Here is a 23485-nt window from a genome sequence, read left to right on the forward strand (position 1 = left end):
AGCATTATACTAAGATTGGAGTATTGGACTGCCTCAGTTGAATGTTTTTACTAAGCGCTTATTTGGACTTCAGAAAAACTGTCCTAACAGCCTCCCCATAGCAGACGCAATAAGTCTCTACAATAAGGTATTTTTTTTTATATATGTATGAGGTGGAGGTGCGTCCCGTCGACAATAAGTTTGATGAAAGGGTAATTGAAAGGGGTTTAAAGCATGTCATCGCAGACATAAAATCTATCCCATAGCACCTGTTGGCTACATGGATCAAGCCCTTGCATAACGACAGTTTCGGACCGGCACAAGCCGATATCTTTTATGCACAGATATGCCATAAAGGTATTGGATTTTTGCTGGGTTAGCCTGCACTCCGCAGCTATTTTCACCTTTTTAAAACTGATCTGCCGCAAAGGGCACATCCTACTTAAATAGTGGGAACCAATTCTTCATCCCCTCAAGCCCCTTCCTGACTTACTGCAGCCTTCCCAAGAAGAACAGCTTTTTGCTTCACCAGCACAATCGTGCGCTTTCACACACTACTGTGTTGAGCACAAGGCTACCCACTTCTCAGGGCTGGACTAGAAAGTTAGGGAACGAATCAGAACAATTGTCTAATGCTCCTAGCATGTTAAGCAACCCTTTGCTTTACAGGTTGTGGCTGTGTTTTCCTCATTTTCACATTATGAAGCGTATTGTATGCATGCTGTCTAGTAGAGTAATGTGTGTGGTAACTGTTTTGTTTACTTGTATCTATTGGTCGACAATAAATGTATAGATATCTTTCATATAGCCTTGCCTAAGAGTAATTTGTGGTTCGTTGCTGTGTGCACTCATTGTGGGCTTCCAATCACCATCACCCCTCCTGAGACTTAGTCTTAACCGCCTGCCAAGCTACCTAGATTGGTCTTGCTTGTCCAGAAAGTTCCCCCGTTTCCCTAAACCGAGGGTGGCCTCCTAAACATCGCACATCAGTTAAGAGTTTAGAAATGCATTTGAGCACCCTCCTCCAGCACTTGTACGCCCATAGGTCTTCCTTCCTTACTCTATGCACTAGAAGAAATACAGTCACACTGACCCAAACATTATGCGCTTTGTGCCAGGAAACAGCGCTGGGCGAGGTGGAGTTTCGATTGAATTTTCTTACAGAGATGATATATCCCCGGAGCTAGCAGCAACACATACCATTCTGGATTGTTCTTGTAGCAAAAACATTTTATATAGCTGTTTGTAACTGTCCTTGGTTTTCTGAACCACTTGCCCGAAGTAGTGTTTTGTCCAGTTTTTTTCTTTTGTGGCATTCTTTCACAAAATGGAAACCTACCCGTCTCTGGCTTCAATCACTGAAAACAGACTGCTATTGTTATGTGGCTTTCAGCGAAAGTCTGCAACTGTTCGAAGTACACAATGTGTCAAATACCCACAAAAAAAAGGTGAGCATTCGAAAATTTTGTTTCCATTACTGCTATCCGTTGTTCGGAGCGGTTACTCAGCGCGATAACAAGAGAATGGAACTTCCTGAAATTATGTAAGCTCAGCTAAACATATTATTTGTGCGATTAAAAACGGCATGTGTGTTGTATGCATAATGACAAATTCAGTGACGCACGAATGTGCGATTTGACCAAAAGAATTGACAGTACGTTAGGTTATGTTGAATGATATTTATACTGCACACTATAAAAAAACGAGTGCGTAACTCACGGTTTATCTGTCTAGTAATTATTGTTATTTGTGTATAGTTTAAAGAGGAGTGAATAGAGGTTTGATCTTTTTGGACGTATTGCTTACTGGCCTTGTTATGGGTTGTTAGCTGGAGCATATGGTGACTATTACTCATTGAAGGCCCGCAACCACAACCTGTATGCAGGCTAATGATATCTAAACCGCTTTGTCCCGTGGAATATCCTGGTGTGTTGTCACCGTTGCATTGTTGTGCACTATAAAGTGGGGCTGGGAGAGAGTGGGGGGGGGGGGAAGAGTACGGGGGCTGAACCTTTTCTGTGGGCCCTTGGTTCTCTTTTCAATCACTCATTTTTCCAGAGCATTATACAGAAAACATATCTGTGATCAAACCTTTACCATGTGGCAACACAAGGGTTACACATACTCAGGGAAAGGTGGGAAATGGAGGCTGGTCCTACCTTATGCGAAGAGGTGGCGGAGCACTGCCTGTCCAACTGTAGTTTCTTTGTTGGCATCTTCAGCCAGGCAGTAGTGTTTCGCGAACGTGTGCAGAGTGCTCCACGTGGCGGCTCTGCATATGTCCTTCAAGGCACCCCTGCGTGGAACGCTGTTGACGCTGCTCTCCCTCTGGTGGAGTGCGCTGAGGGTGGTTTGGGAAGTGGGTCGACTTTCGCTTGATGGCTGTGGGTGATGCAAGAAGAGACCCAGCGCGCCAGACCTTGTTTGGAAATATGCTGGCCCTATGTGTGTCCAGAAAAGGCGATGAACAGTCTATTTGAAGAACGAAATTCCCTAGTTCTTTGCAAATAAAACTAATACTCTTGCTATGTCCAGAGAATGCAATGTTCGTTCCGCTTCCGAAGAGTGATTCTGAAACAAAGTTTGCAGGACAATGCGTTCTGTGAGCGTCATTTCCGATACTACCTTCGGAAGGAACTTCGGGTGTGGTCTTAAAATGACACGGTCCTTATAGAATAATGTGAAGGGGGGTTCAGAAGATGAGGCTTGTAACTCACTGATCATCCTGGCCGAAGTGATGGCTATCAAGAAAGCTGTTTTCTATGACAAGAATTTTGTCACACCTGTGGATGGGCACGCAAGGAGCCTCCATGAGGGCTGTTAGCACAGTATTCAAACACCAGGTTGGAACCGGCGTGGGTGTAGGCGGGTATGTTCGCAAAAGCCCTTTAAGGAAGACCTGGACGGCCAGAAGGGAGAGTAAGGGCTGCCCCTTCGGGACTGTCGTGTATGCCATAATGGCCGACAGGTGGACCTTGATTGACAACAGTGAAAGACCTGCTTTGGCTAAGTGTAATAAATAAGGAAGTGCTTGCTCCACCGAAGCGGTGAAAGGATCAATAGCATACATCCCACACAACTTGGAAAAGCAAGTCCATTTCCTAGTTTAGGTGATGTGTGTAGAAGGAGCCCTTGAGGCCCTGATTATATCCCAGCATTCCGCAGGCAGATTGAAATTCATCAGCTTACGCTGCTCAGGAACCAGGCCTTGAGAGACCGGCTTGTTGGATCGTGATGGAGGACCATGCGGCTCTGTTGCGTCAATAGATACTGATGCGCTTTGAGGTAAATCGGGGGCCATAGGGACAGGTGCTGTAGGGTCGGGTACCAGACCTGCCACACCCAGTCCTGTGCAATTAGGATCATAGAACACTTCTGCTCTTCCAGTCTGCATAGCATCCTGGAAAGGAGGGGAAGGCATATAGGAATTTCCCCATCCAATACACAGAGAACATGTCTCCTACTGACTGACTCGCTGGGTACCTGGAGGCGAACATTTTGCATTTCTTGTTGGCCCTGTTGGCAAAAACATCGAGGTGTGGATGGCCCTCAAAAGGCGAAGATTTGTTGGGCTTCCTTCTCGTTCAGCTCCCACTTGTGAGAAGACGTGTAGTCCCTGCTCAATTTGTCCGCTAGGACATTGTGTCGAGGAGTCCCCCCCCCCCCCCCTTCTCACCTGAATCTGTTCTTTAGCGGCGTCCTTGGATGCTGCCTTCTTTCGGATGGAACGGGTTTTGAAGAAGGCGGCCTGTGTCTCTGCTGAATCCAGAATGCGTTCAGTTTTCCAGGAGGCCGAATCCAGGAATCCAGGAGGCAAGGTAAGTTCGCTAGAACTCGAATCCAGGAGGTAAGAAGAAAGGGGGGGTTTCAAGGAAGGGAAAGCGGAGTGGAAAGGAGAAGAACCGCGAGCTACGGAGCACACGTCTGGTCGCTACTAGGAAGGCGTGGTCTAGAAATAGAGAGGGGTTATGTCCAATGCATGGAGCGAGAAGGGAATACGTTGGACGGCCATATTGGAAGTATTAATGTGTATAAGCCCGTTGTGACGGGGACCATGAGGCCCAAAAGGGGCGCACCCTGCAATTCATGACACATTGTCCACTCCCAGGTGGTGTTCTGCCTTGATTTGGACTCTGTGATGCAAGGCCCATGCCCATAGTAGTTGAGCTTCTTGAGATAAGATCTCTGACTTCGTACCTCCTTGCTTGTTTGTGTAGTTCATGGGGGTCATGATGTCTGTCTGTACAGTGAGTACCTGCCCCGCTACTACCAGAGGGAAAGCTTTCAGTGCCCACCGTATGGCCCCCGAGTTCCAACACGTTGATGTGGAGTTGGGACTCCTGGGGTGACCAGGAGCCCTTGGTTTGTAGGTCCGCAAGGTGAGCGCCCCAGCCCAAAAGAGAGGCGTCGTCCTCAAGAGCAGGGTCGACGTTGGTGCCTGAAACAGCATTCCTTGTAAGAGGTTCTGCGGAGCGTTCCACCATCAAAGAGTCTTGTGCAGTGTCGTTGGGATCTGGACGATGTCCTCCCACGAGCCAAAAGCTTGTTTCCATTGGTGGTCCAGTGCCTTCTGAACAGGCCTCATGCGAAGCCTGCAATCTGATATGAGGATTATACATGAGGACATCAAGCCCAGGAGGGATTTGTAGGAGCGCACTGATGTCGTTTCTCTCCCTAAAAACCACAAGGTCAAGCAGAGAACTGCTGATGCTCTTTCTGCCGACGGCCTCACTCTGGGAATGTTTGTGTCGAGATTGGCTCCCAGGAAAGAATCTGTCTCGCTGGGAATTGGGCAGGAATTTGCATTGTTTATGGCGAAATTAAACCCTCTTAGAATATTTGTTGTCTTTGAAACTGCCAAGCGTGCGCTTGAGGCGGAACTTGCTCTTATCAACCATTCGTCCAGATATGGAAAGACTTCTGTTCCTGACCTCCTGAGTTTCGCAGCCACTGATGCTAAGAATTTTGTAAACACTCTCGGTGCTGATTTCAGACTGAACGGGAGAGCACAAAATTGAAAATGAAGATCGCCCAGAGTGAACCTGAGGAATTTTCTGTGTGCTGGGTGGATTGGTACATGGAAGTATGCGTCATCCAAGTCTAGAGTGGCCAAGAAATCGTGCCTGTTTAGCCAAGGGAGCACTCCTTGCAAAGTTACAATTTTGAATTTGATGCACTTGATATATTTGTTTAGCGCTCTCAGGTCCAAGATGGGTCACCATTGACCATTTCTATTTTTGATGAGGAAGAAACAGGGGTACAAACCCTTCCTCCCTTATAGATTAAGGTACTGGCTCTATTGCTGCTTTGTGCAGCAGTTTATGGATTTCGGACATGACTTGCTTCCACATATGCACCTTGTGCGGAGTCAGGGGCAAGGAAGGTGACTGGTTTAGAAATTCTAATGTATGTCCCTTGTAGACCACCTGTAACACCCATTTGTCTGATGTTATTGACTGCCAGCATTGAAAGAACTGGCTCATCCTTCCCCCCCCACCGGGGTGTGACGTTGGGGGGAGAGGGAGCTGGACTGTCAGTTTTGTTTACTCTGCGACTTCGCTTGAGCGGAGTCCCGCCTCCCTCTCTGGGCGTATGTATTGCTCTCCCCAGAGTGCACGGAAAAACATAAATCACCAATGCAATTATAGAGCCAATACTTTGAACGCAGAAAGACGCAATAACTTGCAACCACACACTCTTAGAAGATAATCAGCATTTATACGGCTATTTATTCAAAGTTTAAAAGCAACCAGTAATTACATAGAAATAACTCACAGCAGTAACAGACATAAATCACAGAACAAGCAAAGAATCCAAAAGGAAATACATTACCGTGAGCGTAACTGGATTCCTCATCTCGCCCAGAAGCGGCTGGAAGACCCCGGGAATACAGGCCGAGAGCACCACAGCTCACAGGAGTGCCGGACGTAAGCGTCCTCTTCCGGCTGAAGTCTCACCTGACCACCTCTGGGTTTCCGCATATATACACACTCCGAAAAGGGGTGGCAGTTCTCGAACCTTCTGGAAATGGCACTTGCGCAGTTGATGAGCAGTCGTCGGTTGCCAGCTGGGTCAATCGACAGCCACCCTCAAGGAGCAGAGTGCCTCCCTTCTCTAAAAACACGCTCCACGGAGAACAGTATCAAACCATAACAAAGTTAGCTTTCCCAGCAGAAATGTCCTTGACCGCATACCAGGTTTGGAAAGCATGTTTTCCTCAGCACCGTGAATCTAACACTCAGCAAAATGTGTGCAGCTTTTCACTGCGGCATGAAGTAAATATCCATCATGGCTCCGAGCGCTCCCAGAATGCACTGCGCACCAGTGCCATTTTAGTTCAAGCATAACAGCGTACTTGTTGGAAGATTGATACTTGGTGTCCTGGTATGAACAACCTTGTGACTTCTGGCCGTAGGAAGGGCGGTTAAAACCTCTGTACTTCGCGGGCTGAACCTCGAAAAGGAAGAAACGATAGGCAATCCTTGTTTTCGTCTTTCAAGGAGCTGATGGCACGTGCGTTTCCGTTTTGATTCTTTTGAGGGGGTCATCGATCTTTTTCCCGAAGAGTGCTTGACCATCAAAGGGCATGTCCAATATCTGCGCTTAGACCTCAGGGCTGTCTTCACAGATTCCTCGTCAGAAGAAAGCCCGGTGGCTTCCAAATGCAGGAGAAGACTTCTATGCCTGTCTTGTAGTCTTAGGTGAAAGAGACTTGCAAGTGTGACATTTCTGGATGTCATGAGGATAAAGACAGTATATTCAGTGATCATGGGGATCTTTCATGTAAACCATCTTTCTCCTGCACCTTGTGCAATCCCTGAATAGGGAAGGCTTCTTGGTAGTCTGAAGGTCAGCCATCTGAAGAGAAAGTTCACTCGATGAATTCAGGGTCAAAACAAAGTTTTTTGGAGCCCCAAAAACCAGTGAAGATGGCCCCTAGCCAGCAGAATGTCTTAGAGTATATTACAATATGAACTACTGTGAAAATAGAAGAAAAAAATTCAAAAAAGCTCAGAGAGCTTGAGGATTCCCTGTGTCAATTAGACTGCAGTGAAAAATCTGAAGATGGCTGCCTGGGGCGGAGCTTAAGCCCTGCCACCTCATTGGTTGGGGTCATAAGGACCAAAGTGAGGTGGAAGGATTACACAATAGAATGGATCATAGGCCATAATGGACTATGTACATGCATTTCTATGTAGAAATGTGGGTATATTAAAAAAAATGTTTAGTAATTATTTTATCACTGAGGATTCCCAGTCGGATGACGGGGAATATTCAAGCATCTGAATCTATGAAAAATCCAATGCTGGAGAAACACCCACATAGAAAACCAAAAAATAAATGAAAACTAAACAAAAATCCTCCGATTATTAACGAGGTATTCAATGTTCCCCCTTTAACAAATTCAAATCTTTTAAGACTAAAACCACCTCAAAGTTCAGAAATACTTCACTACCAGAAATTAGTGTTCCAAAACATATCTTCAGTAAGAAAGGTCGGATCATGGACAAAACGTTTGAATCTTGCTAGCCGGACGACCCAGGTCCCAGCGCACTCCATCAAAAGATGGTGAATGGAGTGAGTTGCTTTGGCGCTGCACTTTTCACATAAATCAGTACGATATTGGTCACAATGGCAAACATGGAGGATCTCCAAAGTTGGCAACAAATTGAGCCTTAGTCTAAGGATACTCATCCTTGTTCTCACGTCTGGAGATTTCTTTAAATATTGCGGCAGGAGAGATCTAGGTTTGTCAACTGGCGAAAAGGATTAGTATAATTTGGCACTCCTAATTTTTTCAATGGTTTTAATCCAGTACATCCAATGTATTCTTTCCTTTATTTTCGATGGATTTAGATTAAGAGTATCAGCATCTGAATCAGAAAGGGCAAGTAGTTCAACACATCTCGACCTCAAAACATTTAATAGGAGATTAGATGATTTTGACATAGCGATTGCAACCACCCCAGAGTGAAGATTTAGGAGGGAACAAAATTAATCTATAACTAGAAATCCATTTCCATTCCAGCCAATTTCTCAAGGAAATAAGGCCCAGATGAAATCTTAAACAAGATATTGGGACAAAATCTGGAAGCCCCAAGGGTTTCTTCCAGATTTTACTTTCTATCTTGTCCCAATCAATATAATAGGCCAGCAAGTTACACTCCATACCAAAAGTGATCACAGGAACCACTTTCCCAACATAGAATTTTATCAGCGGCATGAGCGAAAATTTACAAAACTGTAGGCACATTTTCTTCATCTGCACTACCAAGGTGACTACTTTTAGATCAATTGCAGAGAGAAGATCACACCTGGAAGGAGAAGCTGAAATTTGAGATCCCAGATGGATCACCCCTTTGGATAAGGGGATTACCATGTTGTCTAATGACCACACAAAATATTTTATCTTCCTTAAAGGATGCTGAAAGACAATCTTTGATTTTTCAAGATTGATTTTTAATTCATTAATGATTGGATATTCTGAAAGAGATTTGAGTAAGCGCTGTAACCCGACTTGCGTCTGATCAAAGACCACAATATCGTCAGCATATGCTAACCAATTCAACTTCAGATTGCCAAATATAAGACCCGCCAGGCCAGACTTCCCCAGCCAATCTGACAAATCAGAAAGATAAAGAATAAAGAGAAGCAGTGCTAGCAAATGGCACACCCCCCTGTCTATCTGTATGGACTCAGACAAGTTCCCTAATTTGGATAAAAGGACTCTTAATGAGGAACCTTTATGTAGTTCCACGAAGATAAATAATGCGTTAGGAAGCCCCCCACTGCTTTAATTTGGTCCAAAGTATAAATCTATTGATAGAATCAAAAGCCTGGTGCTTATTGTATAACCGTTATGTGGGTCGACTGACAGGGACCAATCTGCCCTTTGGCGGTACCAGCAATAAGGAGCAACCCATCAGCGTTCACGATGTAACAACGTCCTGAAGCGGAAGCGTTGCGCTTGAAAGTGCAAACAATCCATAGCTTCTCACCAACGGAACACCATGTGCGTCATAAGAAAGTTTTGCTGATGTAACATCAGGACACACAAGAATTGGAGTACATGGATTGATCGATCGTTGATCTCAATCAGCGTACCATGAGTAAGTTATAAACAACATTAGAATCATGTGATGTAGCTCTAACTTGTATGTCAAAAAAATATTGTTAATTTCGTGGACTTTATATTCTCTTGTGAGCATTCTTTGAGAAATAAAAGCAATCCGTTTTTTTTTCTATTTCAGACTTTGCACCTAGATTTTATGAATAGATATTGCATTCTAGTTTGATTTGTGGGGGTGGGATGGAGACTTTGGGTCTTTTCATTGTAAGAATTTAAGAATGTTTTTGGTTATAATTGTGAAATTATTGTGCGTTTACATGTTTGTTGGAAAATTCGAATAAACTAGTTCTAAAAAAATGTTTTAAAAAAATAAATAAAAGCACTTACTTGTTACACTGCAGACTATTGATGTTTTCTTAAAATAATGTTTTGCTATCCTATTTGGGACAAGAAAGAAAAGTTACGTGCTGTGAGAGGCTGTGTGTGCATCTTCCTGGTTCTGCGCCAAGTAACGTTATGGTGTGGGTGATGACAAGGCACGTTTGGCTATGCTGGCCATGAACGTCATGAAGATAGGTGGAGCCTATCGTTTGGTCTAGTGATGTCAGCTTCAGGGGTGGGTGATGATTAGTGTTGTGAGTGCACTTGAACTTAGGACGATGCATCAACGGATAAGATTAGCACAAGATGGCTGCACCAAACCCGTTCTTTTCGCATGTGTAAAATTAAGGAAAACTAAGTTAAGATGCATAGGAAAAAACATTAAGATCGATTACAGTATGCTTAAAAATACATGCACAAACGATCGGGACAATAACATTTTTGAGCGAACTTCACCTTTGATGTAAAATAAAGTTGTCAGGATTGGCTCAGTTTATGCAGCTACTGGGAACAAGCGAGGGGGTATTCAGACCACTTTGACAATGTAGTAGGAAAGATTAAGGGTGGGTCAAGAGATGTACACCAGGAACTAACAAGACCAAGACGGTCCTGTCTAGAGTCAGGACACCAGAAGCCATCAGGAACAGGGGAATGTCTCCCAATGGTCAGGCCATGGGAGCTTAAAAGACAACAAAAGAGACAGAAATAAAAAATAAAATAAAAAACGTTAACCTACCAAGTCAAAGCAGCGTTCAGTGCTCCACTGAAGGATTAATGGACCAATGATTGTTGGTGTGAATCTGGTATTACTCTTATTCTCGTAATGCACAATTTTCAGTGGACTACACAGTGACAGGAATATGAGTAAGGACAGAAAGGTCAGTAGAGAGCATAGGTGGCCCGGCAGTCTCTTATTCTTACAGCTACTCCCTCTTCACCTTACTAACCCATCCCACCTTCCCATTAACAGATCCACCAGAGCACCTGGGGAACAAGTCCGTTGGTGACAGTGCGCTATAGAAGTACCTTTAACATAACATAACATAGTCCCTGTACTCTAGGGCTGACAACTGGGTCAGCGGATGAAGAAAGGGAGGAACTGTCCTACGGCCAGGAGACAGAGTTTGATATCGGAGGACAAGCTTTTAGTATGCATACAAGAATTGAGGCACACTGCACATGCGGCCTCCCAAGAAGCACCGTAATCAGGGGGAAATGGAAGCCCTTTAACAGACTTTGGACTGACAACCAGAGACTGTCAGAAGGGTCTCAGACAAATGCCTAGCAAAAAAATAAAAAATGGCTATGGTGCTCACACAGACAGTAACAATGCCCAAAGGGGTGCTGGAAATAGCACCCTCAAGCACATTGGCAAGGTGGCTTGTTTAGGAAAAACTAATTACCAGGTACTGGTGAGTTTGGAAAAAAAGATGTTCTCAGCACTTGTGTCCTTGCCAGTAGACCCGGAAGTCCAATGCAGCTGCTAAATTGACCTTCTCTTAACTGTGAAGCCTACTCTTAAGGGCCAAAACAAAAGGGAGTTAAAAAGAGCACAACAGTGACAATAATGCAGGGAACCAAGACAAAGGGGACACAAAATATGGAAATCTGCTTCTGAAAAGGACACACGCATGATCGTGTGAAGGTAATGCATTCAGGCATAAATGCCCAAAAAGTACCTGCCAAGGAAGACTGTGAAAAAGAGCATAAGAAATATTGAAGAACCCACACAAAATGTTTGGAAAAACATGCATTGCTCTCAAGAAACGCAGCTAGACAAGAAATAGCCACACTGGTCCACTGGAGAGGAGGGACCGAGAGCTGGTGTATGCATTTGGGCAGGGGCTTGGGGGGGCCTGGGGCGGGTACAGCAAGAGAGCGGATGGAGCTGCGCATGCACACAGGCTGTCAGTTCTTTTCCAATCCTTTGTAGGAACTGCTTCGAGCCCAACTCCAGGACTATGGATAGGACAGGATTGTGGAGGCAGGAAGGCGGGACGGGATTTACCAGTACGCAAGAGAGTCTGCATTGTACTGGATTACCACATGATATTATTGCCTGTCCAAAACAGCGTTTTATTGTCATAGGGTTACAAAATGAACTGCGTGCCGTTACCTTAAAACATTTACTCAAAGAAAACCGGTAACGGAAGATTTGAATTAAGTTGCCCAAAGGGAGATCTGTATGATAAAGACTCATGGTTCCTCTTCAGTTAATGACAAAGTTGAAAGCAAGCAGCATACCACCACCAATATGTTCTTGGTCTACAATCAGCAAAGCAAGCGACCGGTGCAGTTCCCGAGTGGCAACCTTAACATGTTGTACCCTAACAGCCTAGCTAAAGCACCTTTTAGCAGCTACATGGAAAATGTTCATGAAGGGAATGGAAAAGCGAGCATGCAAGCATGTGTTTAATGGAAGGATGTTTTTGGAATAAATGCAAGCGGCGTCCTCATCCTGAAGGGATCGATTTGTGCAATGATTGCCGGCACTGCTTCGTGTCCACATATAGAGCATGGATTATAATTCACATACTACCAAAAAGCATTAAAAGAACCTTTAAGTAAAGGGCTGCTGGGCCACATTTGTGACATCACATTGGAAGGCTAGCTTGACCTTTAGTAGTGATGACCCACAGACCAGTGCAATACAAGGTTTCCTAAATATAGCTCTTGTGCAACACAAACAGCCACATGCCTTCCCTTGAGCAATGAGAAGAGACCCAAGCACTGACTCTTTTGGCATAAGAAGTTCCATAAAGTTCCCCTCAAGCATAAGAAAACCCAACACAATGGATCATGTCTTAAATAGAGAAACAGTCAATTACTCACCGCCATATAAGCATTGGTTCCCACGTAGGTCTTGGCAATGGAATTCACAAGCTAGGAAACAAAACAGAATGAAGAACTATAGAAACATACAAGACCATTAATGTCACACCAAGTGGTCAGTTCACTTCACAATTCTCCATCTGCTAAACCAGAGGGATGGTGGTGAAATGAAGAGCGTGCTTTTTGCTTTTTCAGAGACGTTAGGACACACGATGTGATCTTCATGAAGATGGCACCTTGGCAAAGTTTAACACAAAGTTAAGCCAGAGCATCTGGTTATAGGTCAAAGTATCGAATCAAAAGGATCGAATGACAAAAGGGTCGAATCAAAAGGACGGAAAACAAATGGTTTGAAAAAAAAAATGTACATTTTGTTTTTGGGGGGTTCCCCCCCCGAACCCCTGTTTTTGTGGTAAAAACCACTTCTTTTACCTAAACGAAACCCCCCAAAAAATATATATAATTAAAAAAAAAATGTGAACCTTTTGTTTTCGATCCTATTGACTCTCACCTTTTGCATTCGATCCTTTTGTATTCGATCCTTCAACCGGACACCAGAGCATCTTATCCACAAAACTCAAACTGCCACGTGCATGGACTGCTCTTTGACCTTCCTGAATTATTTATAACTCTACGACTTTATTAACAGGTGGCTAGAGACGCCAGCCCCAGTTATGCATCTTGTCTCTCCTTTTTTCATCTGAAAACCTGGAGAACTGGAGACAAGACCTTTGCTTAATTGGAATGTCCCCCGCAGAGACCTACAGTAAGGTAGCAGGAGACGTAGAACGCTGGTAGAACGTTTGACCTTTAGCAATACTAGTCTCACATGGAGTCTGGGAAGTTCAACAACCCCAGAGAAATGCACGCCATAATGCACATGGCCGAAGTTTCCCTGAAAGTGCTGCTGGGGGGTACGCTGCATGGGACCCAGGGTGCATCGGGTGGGACGCTGGGGCCTTGAACCGACTGCTCACACTGAAGGCGTAGATCAGGCAGTGGGAAAGCTTTAAAGACTTGCCATCTTTGTGAGACATTCTCACTGGTATACTCCAGCCACCCCCTTTTCCCCACCGCCATTTCCCTGCATTTGGCTGCGGGGCATACCACCACTACTACATTTATTTATGCTTTTTTGCAGGCATTGCGGGCTTAAGGAGTAGAGAAAATCGAGTTTAGGAGTAGGGATGATGGGCGGAAGAAAGGGGGGTTATAAAAATGCAGCTAATAAATGTCCTGTGCAGGGAAATGTGGCCGAAAGCTGCAGAACCTTTTACACAGAACCGACTAATGAACACATCCAATATACTTAGGCAAGAGGGGCGATGTAATGGAAGAGATTTTGGCAAGAGGGCGATGTAATGGAAGAGATGACCATTAGAAAGCCGGTCCTGAGAACATTTCAGGCACTGAAGTAGATGGGGGAGCAGACCGGTGTTGAGCAGACCAGAAAGGTAAAGGGAAATCGTTACACAAGAGCTATCAGTAACCAGAGGGAGAGCGGCAAAAACCAGAGACCATCACCAAAAGCCAGAGACTGAACCAGAGAGCGGTAGGGAGAAGGGCCTTTGTCGTCACCGGTCTTCTGGAGTCGTTATCCCTACAGCTGTTGTATTGATTGAGGAACTGTGCAATGGCTTGGGTTAACGGAAAGAAAGTTTCTGCCAGAATGAAGGGCCCCATATCATGTACTAAGATGGAGAAATGCACTGTAGGCTTTTGATAATAATTAGCACGCCATATCCCCTCAGTCATTAATAGGGGCAGAAGAAATGGGCCACGCTTTATCCTCCTGGATGTATTACAAATAGCAAGCTGGGCGCAATATGACTGTGGCCAAAAAGCAGCTGGGCGCTCTTTTGTAGTTACCACGTTGGAGCCAAAGCATCCCAACATTATTTGAACCATCCTTACAATATTTGGTTAGAAAGTTTCCAGAAGGAAATCCCAGTTGCCCTTCAAATAATCCTTTAGACCGTATAGATGTTTATCACAGACAATAACCGTGCGTAAATAAAATCCATCTGTACCTTTACTTTGTGTCATGTGGTTTGCCAGTCTGCCATCCTTCCTTCCTTCTCTACTATTCCTCCTGCACCTGCTCCCCTTTCAGTGCTTCAAAAGCACCTTATAAGCAGTCTCCAAGATCCAGAACAAGTAAAACGAACAAGCTTCACTGCTCTCGGGTCTAAAACTAAAGATCTCGCATACTTTTAGGATTTTTAAATTAGTTGGGGCACCCAGATGGGAAGCTGTCTTGAATGATTTGAGGAATTTACATCACACACTCCAGCATTCAAAACTTTTAGATGGTCTTGGGAATGAGATGGTCCTTGTGTGTGTAAAATGTCAACTTTTTAAGTTTCAGGCCTAGGGAACATTTTGTAACTGTTACACTGCGCTGCTCGACTCCCTGCTTGAAAGGCACAAGGTCAAGCAAGGATATTTTGCGCTGCCTAGTAGAGCCGTCTTATTTGGCAGGAAACGTGAGATCACAGCTTTATATGAATCAACAAATGTTCTAACCCCATTCGGGGACTTGCGTGGATTGTATGTCGTCTGCTCAGTTGTTCAGCACAACATGAATAGGTCCCAGAATAACAGTTTGTAGTTCAGTCAATATGAACTACAGACTGTTAAAACAGATGCTGGTAAAACAGATTTAAGAAGGGCTCGAAATTAAGATTGGATGCGCAGGAGCTAAAAGCAGCTCCTAGGTATTTTGAGAAACCTGGAGGTACTCTCAAATCTACTCCCTGGGGATATTCTGTGCAGGTGGCCAGGGAAGGGCCAATGCTTTTGGATCACGACCAGGGGGGTGTGGACAAGCTAGGGAGGATCATCTGAGTGGAGGGTCCTTGGGGATTGGAGAGAGGGTACCCGAAAGCGAGACATGGTATCCCCCCTTTCCTGATACTGACCTCCCCTCCCTTAGCCTATATGGGCTATTGCAAATCTCATCCCATCCTCCCCTGTAGTTTTCCCTTAAGTACTGAGAAAAATAAGAGGCAACTAGGAACAGTACAGATTATTATAAAGACTATGGTACTGGGACGAAGAAGAGTTGTCTGGAGGCATATTGCAATGAAGATCAGGCTTGTCACACTAATAGGCTCAAGCAGGGTCAGGCAATTGAGTATAAGTCGGTTCACCTGCAGCCTGTTAGTAGTAGAGGAAAGTATAAAAGGTGGAATCCAGAAGCACATGGAAGGTGCAGCCGCAGAAGGAAAAGTGAGCCAAAGAATTGGCATGCTGAGGAGCGAGAGGTCTAGACGCTGACAAAGATCCAGACAATTTTGCAGAGATGACTATGCAGGACTGGGAGCCTTTGTGAGGGACGGCGTACAGCAGGCGCTGCCAAGGAGCAGAGGCAGAGCCAAGCACAAAGGCCGGTGTTTGCTGAACGGAGCACCTGGTGAACTGGCGAGTTGGTTTCCCCACTCAGGGGGAAAGCCGCTGAATGAAGATGCAGAGACTCGGGACGTGTCGGAAGGCACTAGGAATGCCGGAGCGCTCCAAGGGACTTTGGAAATGATAACGGCCCATGGCAGTGGTGAAATATTACACTTTCTGCATGCTGTACTGAACGAAAGGTGCTGTTTAAGCCCGCACAATTGAAAATTGCATTTACTGAATACCGAACTGCATAAAGTGTGCCATTCAAGACAGCACAACTTAAAGTTACATTTACAAAAAACCGAGCTGAATTAAAGGAATTATCCCAATGAATACAACGCAACATTACATTTACTGAATATTGGGCGGCAGGAGAGTCGTGGTTCGAGTGAAATCAAGTAAATGCTGCATTTACGAAGAGCTGTCTTGAACATTACTGAACAAAGCCTTTGGGGAAACGCATGGTTGTGTGACCTCTGATGGGTCGACTGTGTGGTCTGACAACTGTGCCTAGACCAAGATGTTTCTTAACACAGACATTGCCAGCATCAAAAGACAATCACAGACAAGGTATGTGGTTACTGGTTGCGTGACCTGTAATGGGTGGACCGTGGGGTCTGCCAATTGCACCTACAACAGAAACCACCAAGTATTGGAAAAGCAGCAAACAAGTGCGTGTGTCCTTGGTGAAACTACCAAAGGAAAGGTCAAACAAACCCTGTATTCTCTTGTGAACAGAGGAAACAAGTTAACTGCTCAGTATACATTGTGGGGAAGGGAACCCTGAGAACCAAAATTGAGAACATTTATCTTGGGGAAGGGAGTCCCAAGATCACAGTGTTGTATTAACTTGATTACATTTAAACTTGGGGAAGGAAGCCCCAAGATCTTCTTTTGATGCAAACTGTGATGCCTGTGAACTTGCAGAAGAACAAGTTACTTCCAACTGGTAACATTCTTTTGACTGGCAGTTCATCCAACATATTCCTCATCTTTGACACGTTAGGTCCAACTTCGGCAAAAGAAATTTGGCAGAGGATGCCCTGCGGCAATGGCCTCGATGTCCCTCGAAGGCCTCTGTCAAGAGTGACATCATCGGATGGTATAAGTAGCACGCACAGCGCCCGTTGGCCTCAGTTCTGTTTTTCCCCTCCTTCACGTGTTAGCTGTTAGTACAGGCAGGCAGTAGTCAGTCTTGTTAGAACGAAAGGTGTAACAGCATTGGAAATTCTACAGAGGGGTAGGATGGGAGGGCGGCGAGGAATACGTTGGAGGGACATCCAGTCGAAGGAACGTTACCAGTTGGTAAGTAACTTGTTCTTCAAATGGATTGTGTCCTCCAACGTATTCCTCATCTGTAACAGACTCCTAAAGAAGTATTCCTGACTGGAGGAGGGTGGAGAATTTGGAATTGCACGTTTTCGCAGTGCAGAATAAAGTACCGCCTTACCAAAAGCGACATCCTGAGCGTGGGACGTATCCAAGCAATAATGCTGGGTGAATGTGTGCAACGATGATCATGTTGCAGCATCACAAATATTTTTAATGGGTACTTCCCTTTGCAGGGCTGTGGAAGAGGCCATGCCCCTGGTAGAATGTGCCCGCAGACCCTCTGGTGGGTCCTTGCCCACCAATCTGTAACATTCTGAAATCCTAAGGATAATCCACCTTGACAAGGTCTGTTTAGAAACAGCTTGTCCTAATTTTCGTCCAGTATATCCTATAAAGAGCTTGTCGTTCACTCTCAACTTGGACATCCTAGAAGTATAGAAGCTTAAGCTCTTTTAGGGTCTGTTGAGCCATTCTTCCTCTTTACTGGGATGCGGCAGAGGATAAAACGCTGGCAGAACAATGTTTTGATTTAAATGGAAATCCGATACTACCTTCGACGGGAAGGAGGGTTTAACCCTTAACACAACTCTGTCCTTGTGGAATATGGTAAAGGGTGGCTTGGAAGAGTGCCTGCAACTTACTCACTCTACGTGCAGATGTTAGGGCAACCAACAATATGGTTTTATGGGTTAACAATCTCAATGGGCATGTGTGCAAGGGTTCAAATGGTGCACACATTAGGAATTTTACAACTCGGTTAAGGTCCCATGCCGGAACCTAAAAAGTAGAAGGTGGGAAAGCGTTTGTGAGCCCTTTCAGAAATTGAATTATCAAAAAGGTATTTTGAAGTAGGAACATTCTTCTGGAGAGTGCTTGAATATGGAAAGCACTGCCGGATAACCCTTAATGGTCCCAATTTGAAGACTTTTGTGTGCTAATGAAAGCAGAAAGGATAGCACATCCGGAGTAGAACACAGAAAAGGATCAACATTCTTTTCTCTGCACCAGTCGCAAAAGGAACAAGTTACTTACCTGTAACTGTTGTTCTCCGGCATGGGTCTGGCATGGATTCACATGCTCATGAATATTCCACGTCGTCAGGCCGGGAATCCTCGGTAAAGAAAAAAATCAGTATCAGTTTTGTTTCTGATCTGTCTTTCTTAGTAGTAACCAATCACTGGTCTCTGGGTCATACTGCCTCCAGCCAAAGACTGCCCTCTCCCTAAGCCCCGCCTCTGGCAGCCATCCTCAGATTTGGTAGCACGTAAAGTGGCAGTATGACCAAGTGAAGAGCCGCAGAGGGGTAGAAGGGAGGGTTCGCATGTGAATCCATGCCAGACCCATGCTGGAGAACAACAGTTACAGGTAAGTAACTTGTTCCTTCTCCAGCATGGGGTCTGGCATGAATTCACATGCTCATGAATATAAGAATACATAGCAGTACACACATGCACAACCACGGGAGGTGGCAAAGACTCAATATTAAGCATTACATCAAAACTCAACGTTAAGCATTTCTTACCTCCTCACCAGGCTCACCTTAAGCGAACAGGTTGCGCAGCACTGCTTGGCCGACCCTGGACTCCTCCCTGGAATCCCGGTCGACGCAGTAGAATCTCGTGAAGGTGTGCGTCGACCTCCACATAGCCCTGCAGATGTCCAGCAGGGGCACACCAGACAAGAACGCTGTGGTAGCAGCGATCGCTCTGGTCGAATGGGCTCTCGGACGTCCCGGAAACGGTCAGTTCACCAACCGATGACAGTGCATGATGCAGCCGGAGAGCCATCTGGAAATGCAAGCCTTCGAGAGAGCCTTCCCTTGGTTCACAGGTCCAAAGTCCACAAACCGCTGTGATGCCCTCCGAAAACTCTGCATTCGGTCCACGTAGAACTTAAGCGCTCTAGCTACATCCAGCGAGTGCAAAGTCCTCTCGGCCGGCGACGAAGGCAATGGGAAAAAGACTGGTAACCCCAATGGCTCGTTCAGATGGAACTCCAACGGCACCTTGGGCATGAAGGAGGAGTGCGTACCCAGCACTACCCTCGTATCGTGAAAGGTCAGGTATGGAGGCTTGCAGGATAGTGCCTGGATCTCTCCCACGCATCGTGCGAAGGTGATGGCCACCAAGAACGCTGTTTTCCACGACAGAAACTTCAACTGGGCCGAATGCAATGGCTCGAATGGCGGACCCATGAGCCTGATCAGCACCACGTTGAGCTCCCACGCCGGGGCTGGCGCCTTCACCGGCGGGAATGATCGAAACAGTCCCTTCATAAATTCCTTAACCAGGCGATGAGACCACAGGGATGTCCTCCCTGTAGTCCTGGTGTATCGGGAAATCGCTGCCAGGTGTATCTTGATTGAAGCACGAGGCCGTCCAGTTTTGGGTAGCGACAGAAGGTACAGCAATCCTTGAGGGGCCGTAATCCGCAGAGGGTTGATCTTCTGTGCACGGCACCAGATAGAGAACCTCTTCCACTTATGTCCGTAGCACTTGAGAGTTGAGGATACCCTGGCCTTCGCAAGAACCTCTCTGCAGTCGGCCGGGATATCGTATCCTCCAAACTCTAGTGCTGCAGGAGCCAGGCCTGCAAGTTCAGCGAATCCGGGTGGTGATGAAGAATTGCACCTCCTTCTCTGGAGAGAAGATCTGCGTCCGTCGACAGCTTGACTGGTGGGGACGCTGACAAGTCCAGAAGGTCCGGGAACCAGATCTGTCTCGGCCACGTCAGTGCGACGAGGATCATTCTGCACTGGGACCTCTTGAGCTGGTTGATGTGTCGGAGCGGCAACGGCGGAAACGCATAGAGGAACAGGCTGTCCCAGGGGAACGAGAAAGCATTGCCCATGCTCCTCGGTTGGGGAAACCTGCTGGTGAACCTCTGGCACTTGGAGTTCGTCGCCGTCGCAAATAGGTCGATCTGGGGTTTGCCCCATCGCTGAAAGAGTCGGTCCACTTGATCCTGGCGTAGTTCCCACTCGTGGCACGAGCGCAGCTCTCTGCTGAGTCAGTCGGCAATGGTGTTTTTTTATCCCTGCCAGATGAAACGGCACCAGAAACATTCCTTGAGCAACAGCCCAATGCCACAGGTCCTGGGCTTCCTTGGATAGGGCCGGGGATCTGGTTCCGCTCTGCTTCCGGATGTAGAACATTGTGGTGGTGTTGTCGGTGAAGATCCTCACCACCTTGCCCTTGAGGGACGGGAGAAAGGACCTGAGGGCCCAGAACACTGTCCGGAGCTCCAGGATGTTGATGTGGAGCGGCTTCTCCTACGGGAGCCAAAGGCCTCCCTCACATGAAGATCTTCGGTGTGGGCTCCCCACCCCTCCAGGGAGGCATCCGTCATCACAGTCGCCTGGTGGGCCGGGGTCTGAAAGTCTGTCCCCGCCGCTAGATGAGCGCGGGTGCCCCATCACTGGATCGCTCGTCGGAAGGTCTCGTTGAGAGGGATCTTGTCCTCGAAGCTGCCTGTCGCTTGAATCCAGCGGGCGTCTAGGAACTCCTGAAGAGGGCGCATCAGAAGCCTGCACAGGCGCACGAGATAAATGCAAGAGGACATCATCCCGAGGAGGGACTTGATGGACCTCACTCTGGCCACGTCCGTGGCCAGCAGACGCTGCACCTTGCCTAGGATGGCCTTTGTCCTTTCCTCCGACGGCGAGGCCAGACGCGCCACTGTGTCGAGCTTGGCTCCCAGAAACAGTGCGACTTGAGAGGGGACACGGTGGGACTTGGGGAAATTGATGGTGAACCCCAGGTCCGTGAGCAGCTGGACGGTCTTCGCTGTGTGTTCTATGGCGAGCTCCCTTGTCCTTGCGCGGATGAGCCAATCGTCCAGGTAGGGGTAGACGTGGATCCCCTGAAGACGCAGCCGCGCCGCCACTGGAGCGAGACACTTGGTGAAACCCCTGGGTGCCCACTTCAATTCGAACGGGAGGGCCTTGAACTGGTAGTGCCGCCCTTGGACCACGAACCTGAGGAACTTCCGGTGTCCTTTTAGAATGGGAATGTGAAAGTATGCAGCCTCCAAATCCAACGACAGGAAATCGCCCTCCTCCAGCTGTCCCAGAACGTGCTGGAGGGTGACCATCCGGAAATTCTGTGCCTTGATGTACTTGTTCAGTCTTCGCAGGTCTAAGATGGGTCGTCACCCTCCTGTCTTCTTTTTCACGAGGAAGTACCTTGAGTATACTCCGGAGCCTGGAGCCTCTTTGGGACGAGCTTGATGGCACCTTTCTTGAGCATCGCCCTTACCTCCAACAGCAGTTGAGGGACGTGGTCCTCTTTCCTGGCCACGGGAGGAATGCAGGGGCAGTTTTTTGGAAATTCGAGGGCGCGCCCCTTGGCCAGGGCGTCCAGCACCCAACGGTCGGTGGAGATGGACTCCCACACGCTGACGAACTTCCGCCAGCCGGCCTCCCACCGGGGTGCTTCGGTGGGGGCCAGACACCACGGTCGGTTCAATCTTGCTTGGAGGACGCCTTGCCACCTTGGCCTCCCTGGCAACGATGGCGGGATCCACCCGACTTGCCTCATCCTCTATAGGCTTCCTGCGACGAGGAGCGGCCCGCTTGGCGGTACGTAGAGGAGCCACCGCCGAATCCCTTGGAGGCACCCTGCTTGCCTCCGGGGCTCCAAAAGGACGGCCTTCGTTGCTGGAGAACTCCTAGGGCCTTAGCTGTCTCCGTGTCCGCCTTGATGGCTTGGAGGGACTCATCCACTGTTTTCCCAAACAGGTTTTTCCCGTCGAACGGCATGTCCAAAACCTTGGCTTGTACGTCCTGGCGAAAATCTGCCGCCTTGAGCCACCCTCATCGTCTGAGGCAAACGCCGTTGCCTAGCTGGCGGAAACCAGTGTCAGCAAAGTCCATTGCCACTGTTATGGCATGGTCCGACGCCACCTCACCATCCTGCAAGATCTCCAGGGCCTCAGCCCTATTGTCGTCTGGTAGGAAGTCCAGAAGGGGGGCGATCTTGTACCATAACTCCCCGTCGTAGCAGTCCACGATCGCGAGGGCGTGGGCCGCCTTAATCGTTGTTGCCGCCGACAAGAACTTGTCGTCCCATTGCCTCCAGCTTCTTTCCTTCACCGTTCGGAGGGAAAGTTGACGTTGAGACCGATGCCCTCCGCTTTCTTCTTGGCCGCCGCTGAGACGACCGAGTCAGGGGTCGGTTGCGCCCTAAGGCACAAAGGGGCCACGTCGGGGACCCGGTACTACTTCTCGTACCGATCCCTCTTGGCAGGCGTCGTAGACGGGTTCTTGAGAAGGGTGAGACCCTCGTCCCAGGACTGTCTTCCTCTTGGCCTCGCGCCGTTGGTAAAGGAAACCTTCCTTCTCTTCGGGGCAGAGCTAAAAAAGCTCAGATGCCCCGACGATCATAGCGAGGAAAACCCTTAGTTGGGAGAGATGATAAGATAGAGCATAAGGGATAAGTTGGGAGAGATGATTAGATAGAGCATAAGCTGTTAGTTGGGAGCGATGATTAGATAGCAGAGCACAAAAGTTAGTTGGGAGAGATGATTAGATAGCAGAACATAAGGGGTTAGTTGGGAGCGATGATTAGATAGCAGAACATAAGGGGTTAGTTGGGAGCGATGATTAGATAGAGCATAAGGGGTTAGTTGGGAGAGATTAGACCGCACAGCATACGGGGTTGTGAAAGATGATTAAACGCTGAGTAGAAGGGTTTAGTTGGGAGAGATGATTAGATAGAGCACACAGGGTTAGTTGGGAGAGATGATTAAATAGAGCATAAGGGGTTAGGTGGGAGAGATGATTAGATAGAGCATAAGGAGTTAGTTGGGAGAGATGATTAGATAGAGCATACATGGTTAGTTGGGAGAGATTATTAGATAGCAGAGTACAAGGGGTTAGTTGGGAGAGATGATTAGATAGCAGAGCACAAGGGGTTAGTTGGGAGAGGATTAGATGGCATTGCATAAGGGTTGGGATAGAGGATTAAATAGAGCACAAGGGGTTAGTTTGGAGAGATTAGATAGAGCATAAGGGTTTAGTTGGGAGAGATGATTAGATAGCAGAGCACAAGGGGTTAGTTGGGAGAGATGATTAGATAGCAGAGCATAAGGGGTTAGTTGGGAGAGATGTTAGAACGCAGAGCATAAGGGGTTAGTTGGGAGAGACGATTAGATAGCAGAGCACAATGGGTTAGTTGGGAGAGATGATTAGATAGCAGAGCACAAGGGGTTAGTTGGGAGAGATGATTAGATAGCTGAGCATAAGGGGTTAGTTGGGAGAGATGTTAGAACGCAGAGCATAAGGGGTTAGTTGGGAGAGATGATTAGATAGCAGAGCACAATGGGTTAGTTGGGAGAGATTAGATAGCAGAGCATAAGGAGTTAGTTGGGAGAGATGAGTAGATAGCATAGCATAAGGGGTTCGTTGGGAGCAATGATTAGAACGCAGAGCATAAGGGGTTAGTTGGGGAGATGATTAGATAGAGCATAAGGGGTTCGTTGGGAGAGATGATTAGA

General features: G+C 47.0%; 1 protein-coding gene across 6 annotated transcripts in view; it reads right to left on the reverse strand.

Annotated features, from left to right (window-relative positions):
• The window catches only part of MAP2K5 (mitogen-activated protein kinase kinase 5), a 1998137-nt gene that overhangs the window by 1155305 nt on the left and 819347 nt on the right, over positions 1–23485 (reverse strand). For all 6 annotated transcript variants that reach the window (XM_069625127.1, XM_069625125.1, XM_069625124.1 and 3 more), the window contains exon 15: positions 12263–12313. In XM_069625127.1, coding sequence (XP_069481228.1) covers positions 12263–12313 — 51 coding nt within the window. The remainder of the gene's footprint in view (positions 1–12262; positions 12314–23485) is intronic.

Source organism: Ambystoma mexicanum, chromosome 11, assembly GCF_040938575.1.
Source record: "Ambystoma mexicanum isolate Mex_15411 chromosome 11, UKY_AmexF1_1, whole genome shotgun sequence".
Lineage (NCBI taxonomy): Eukaryota > Metazoa > Chordata > Amphibia > Caudata > Ambystomatidae > Ambystoma > Ambystoma mexicanum.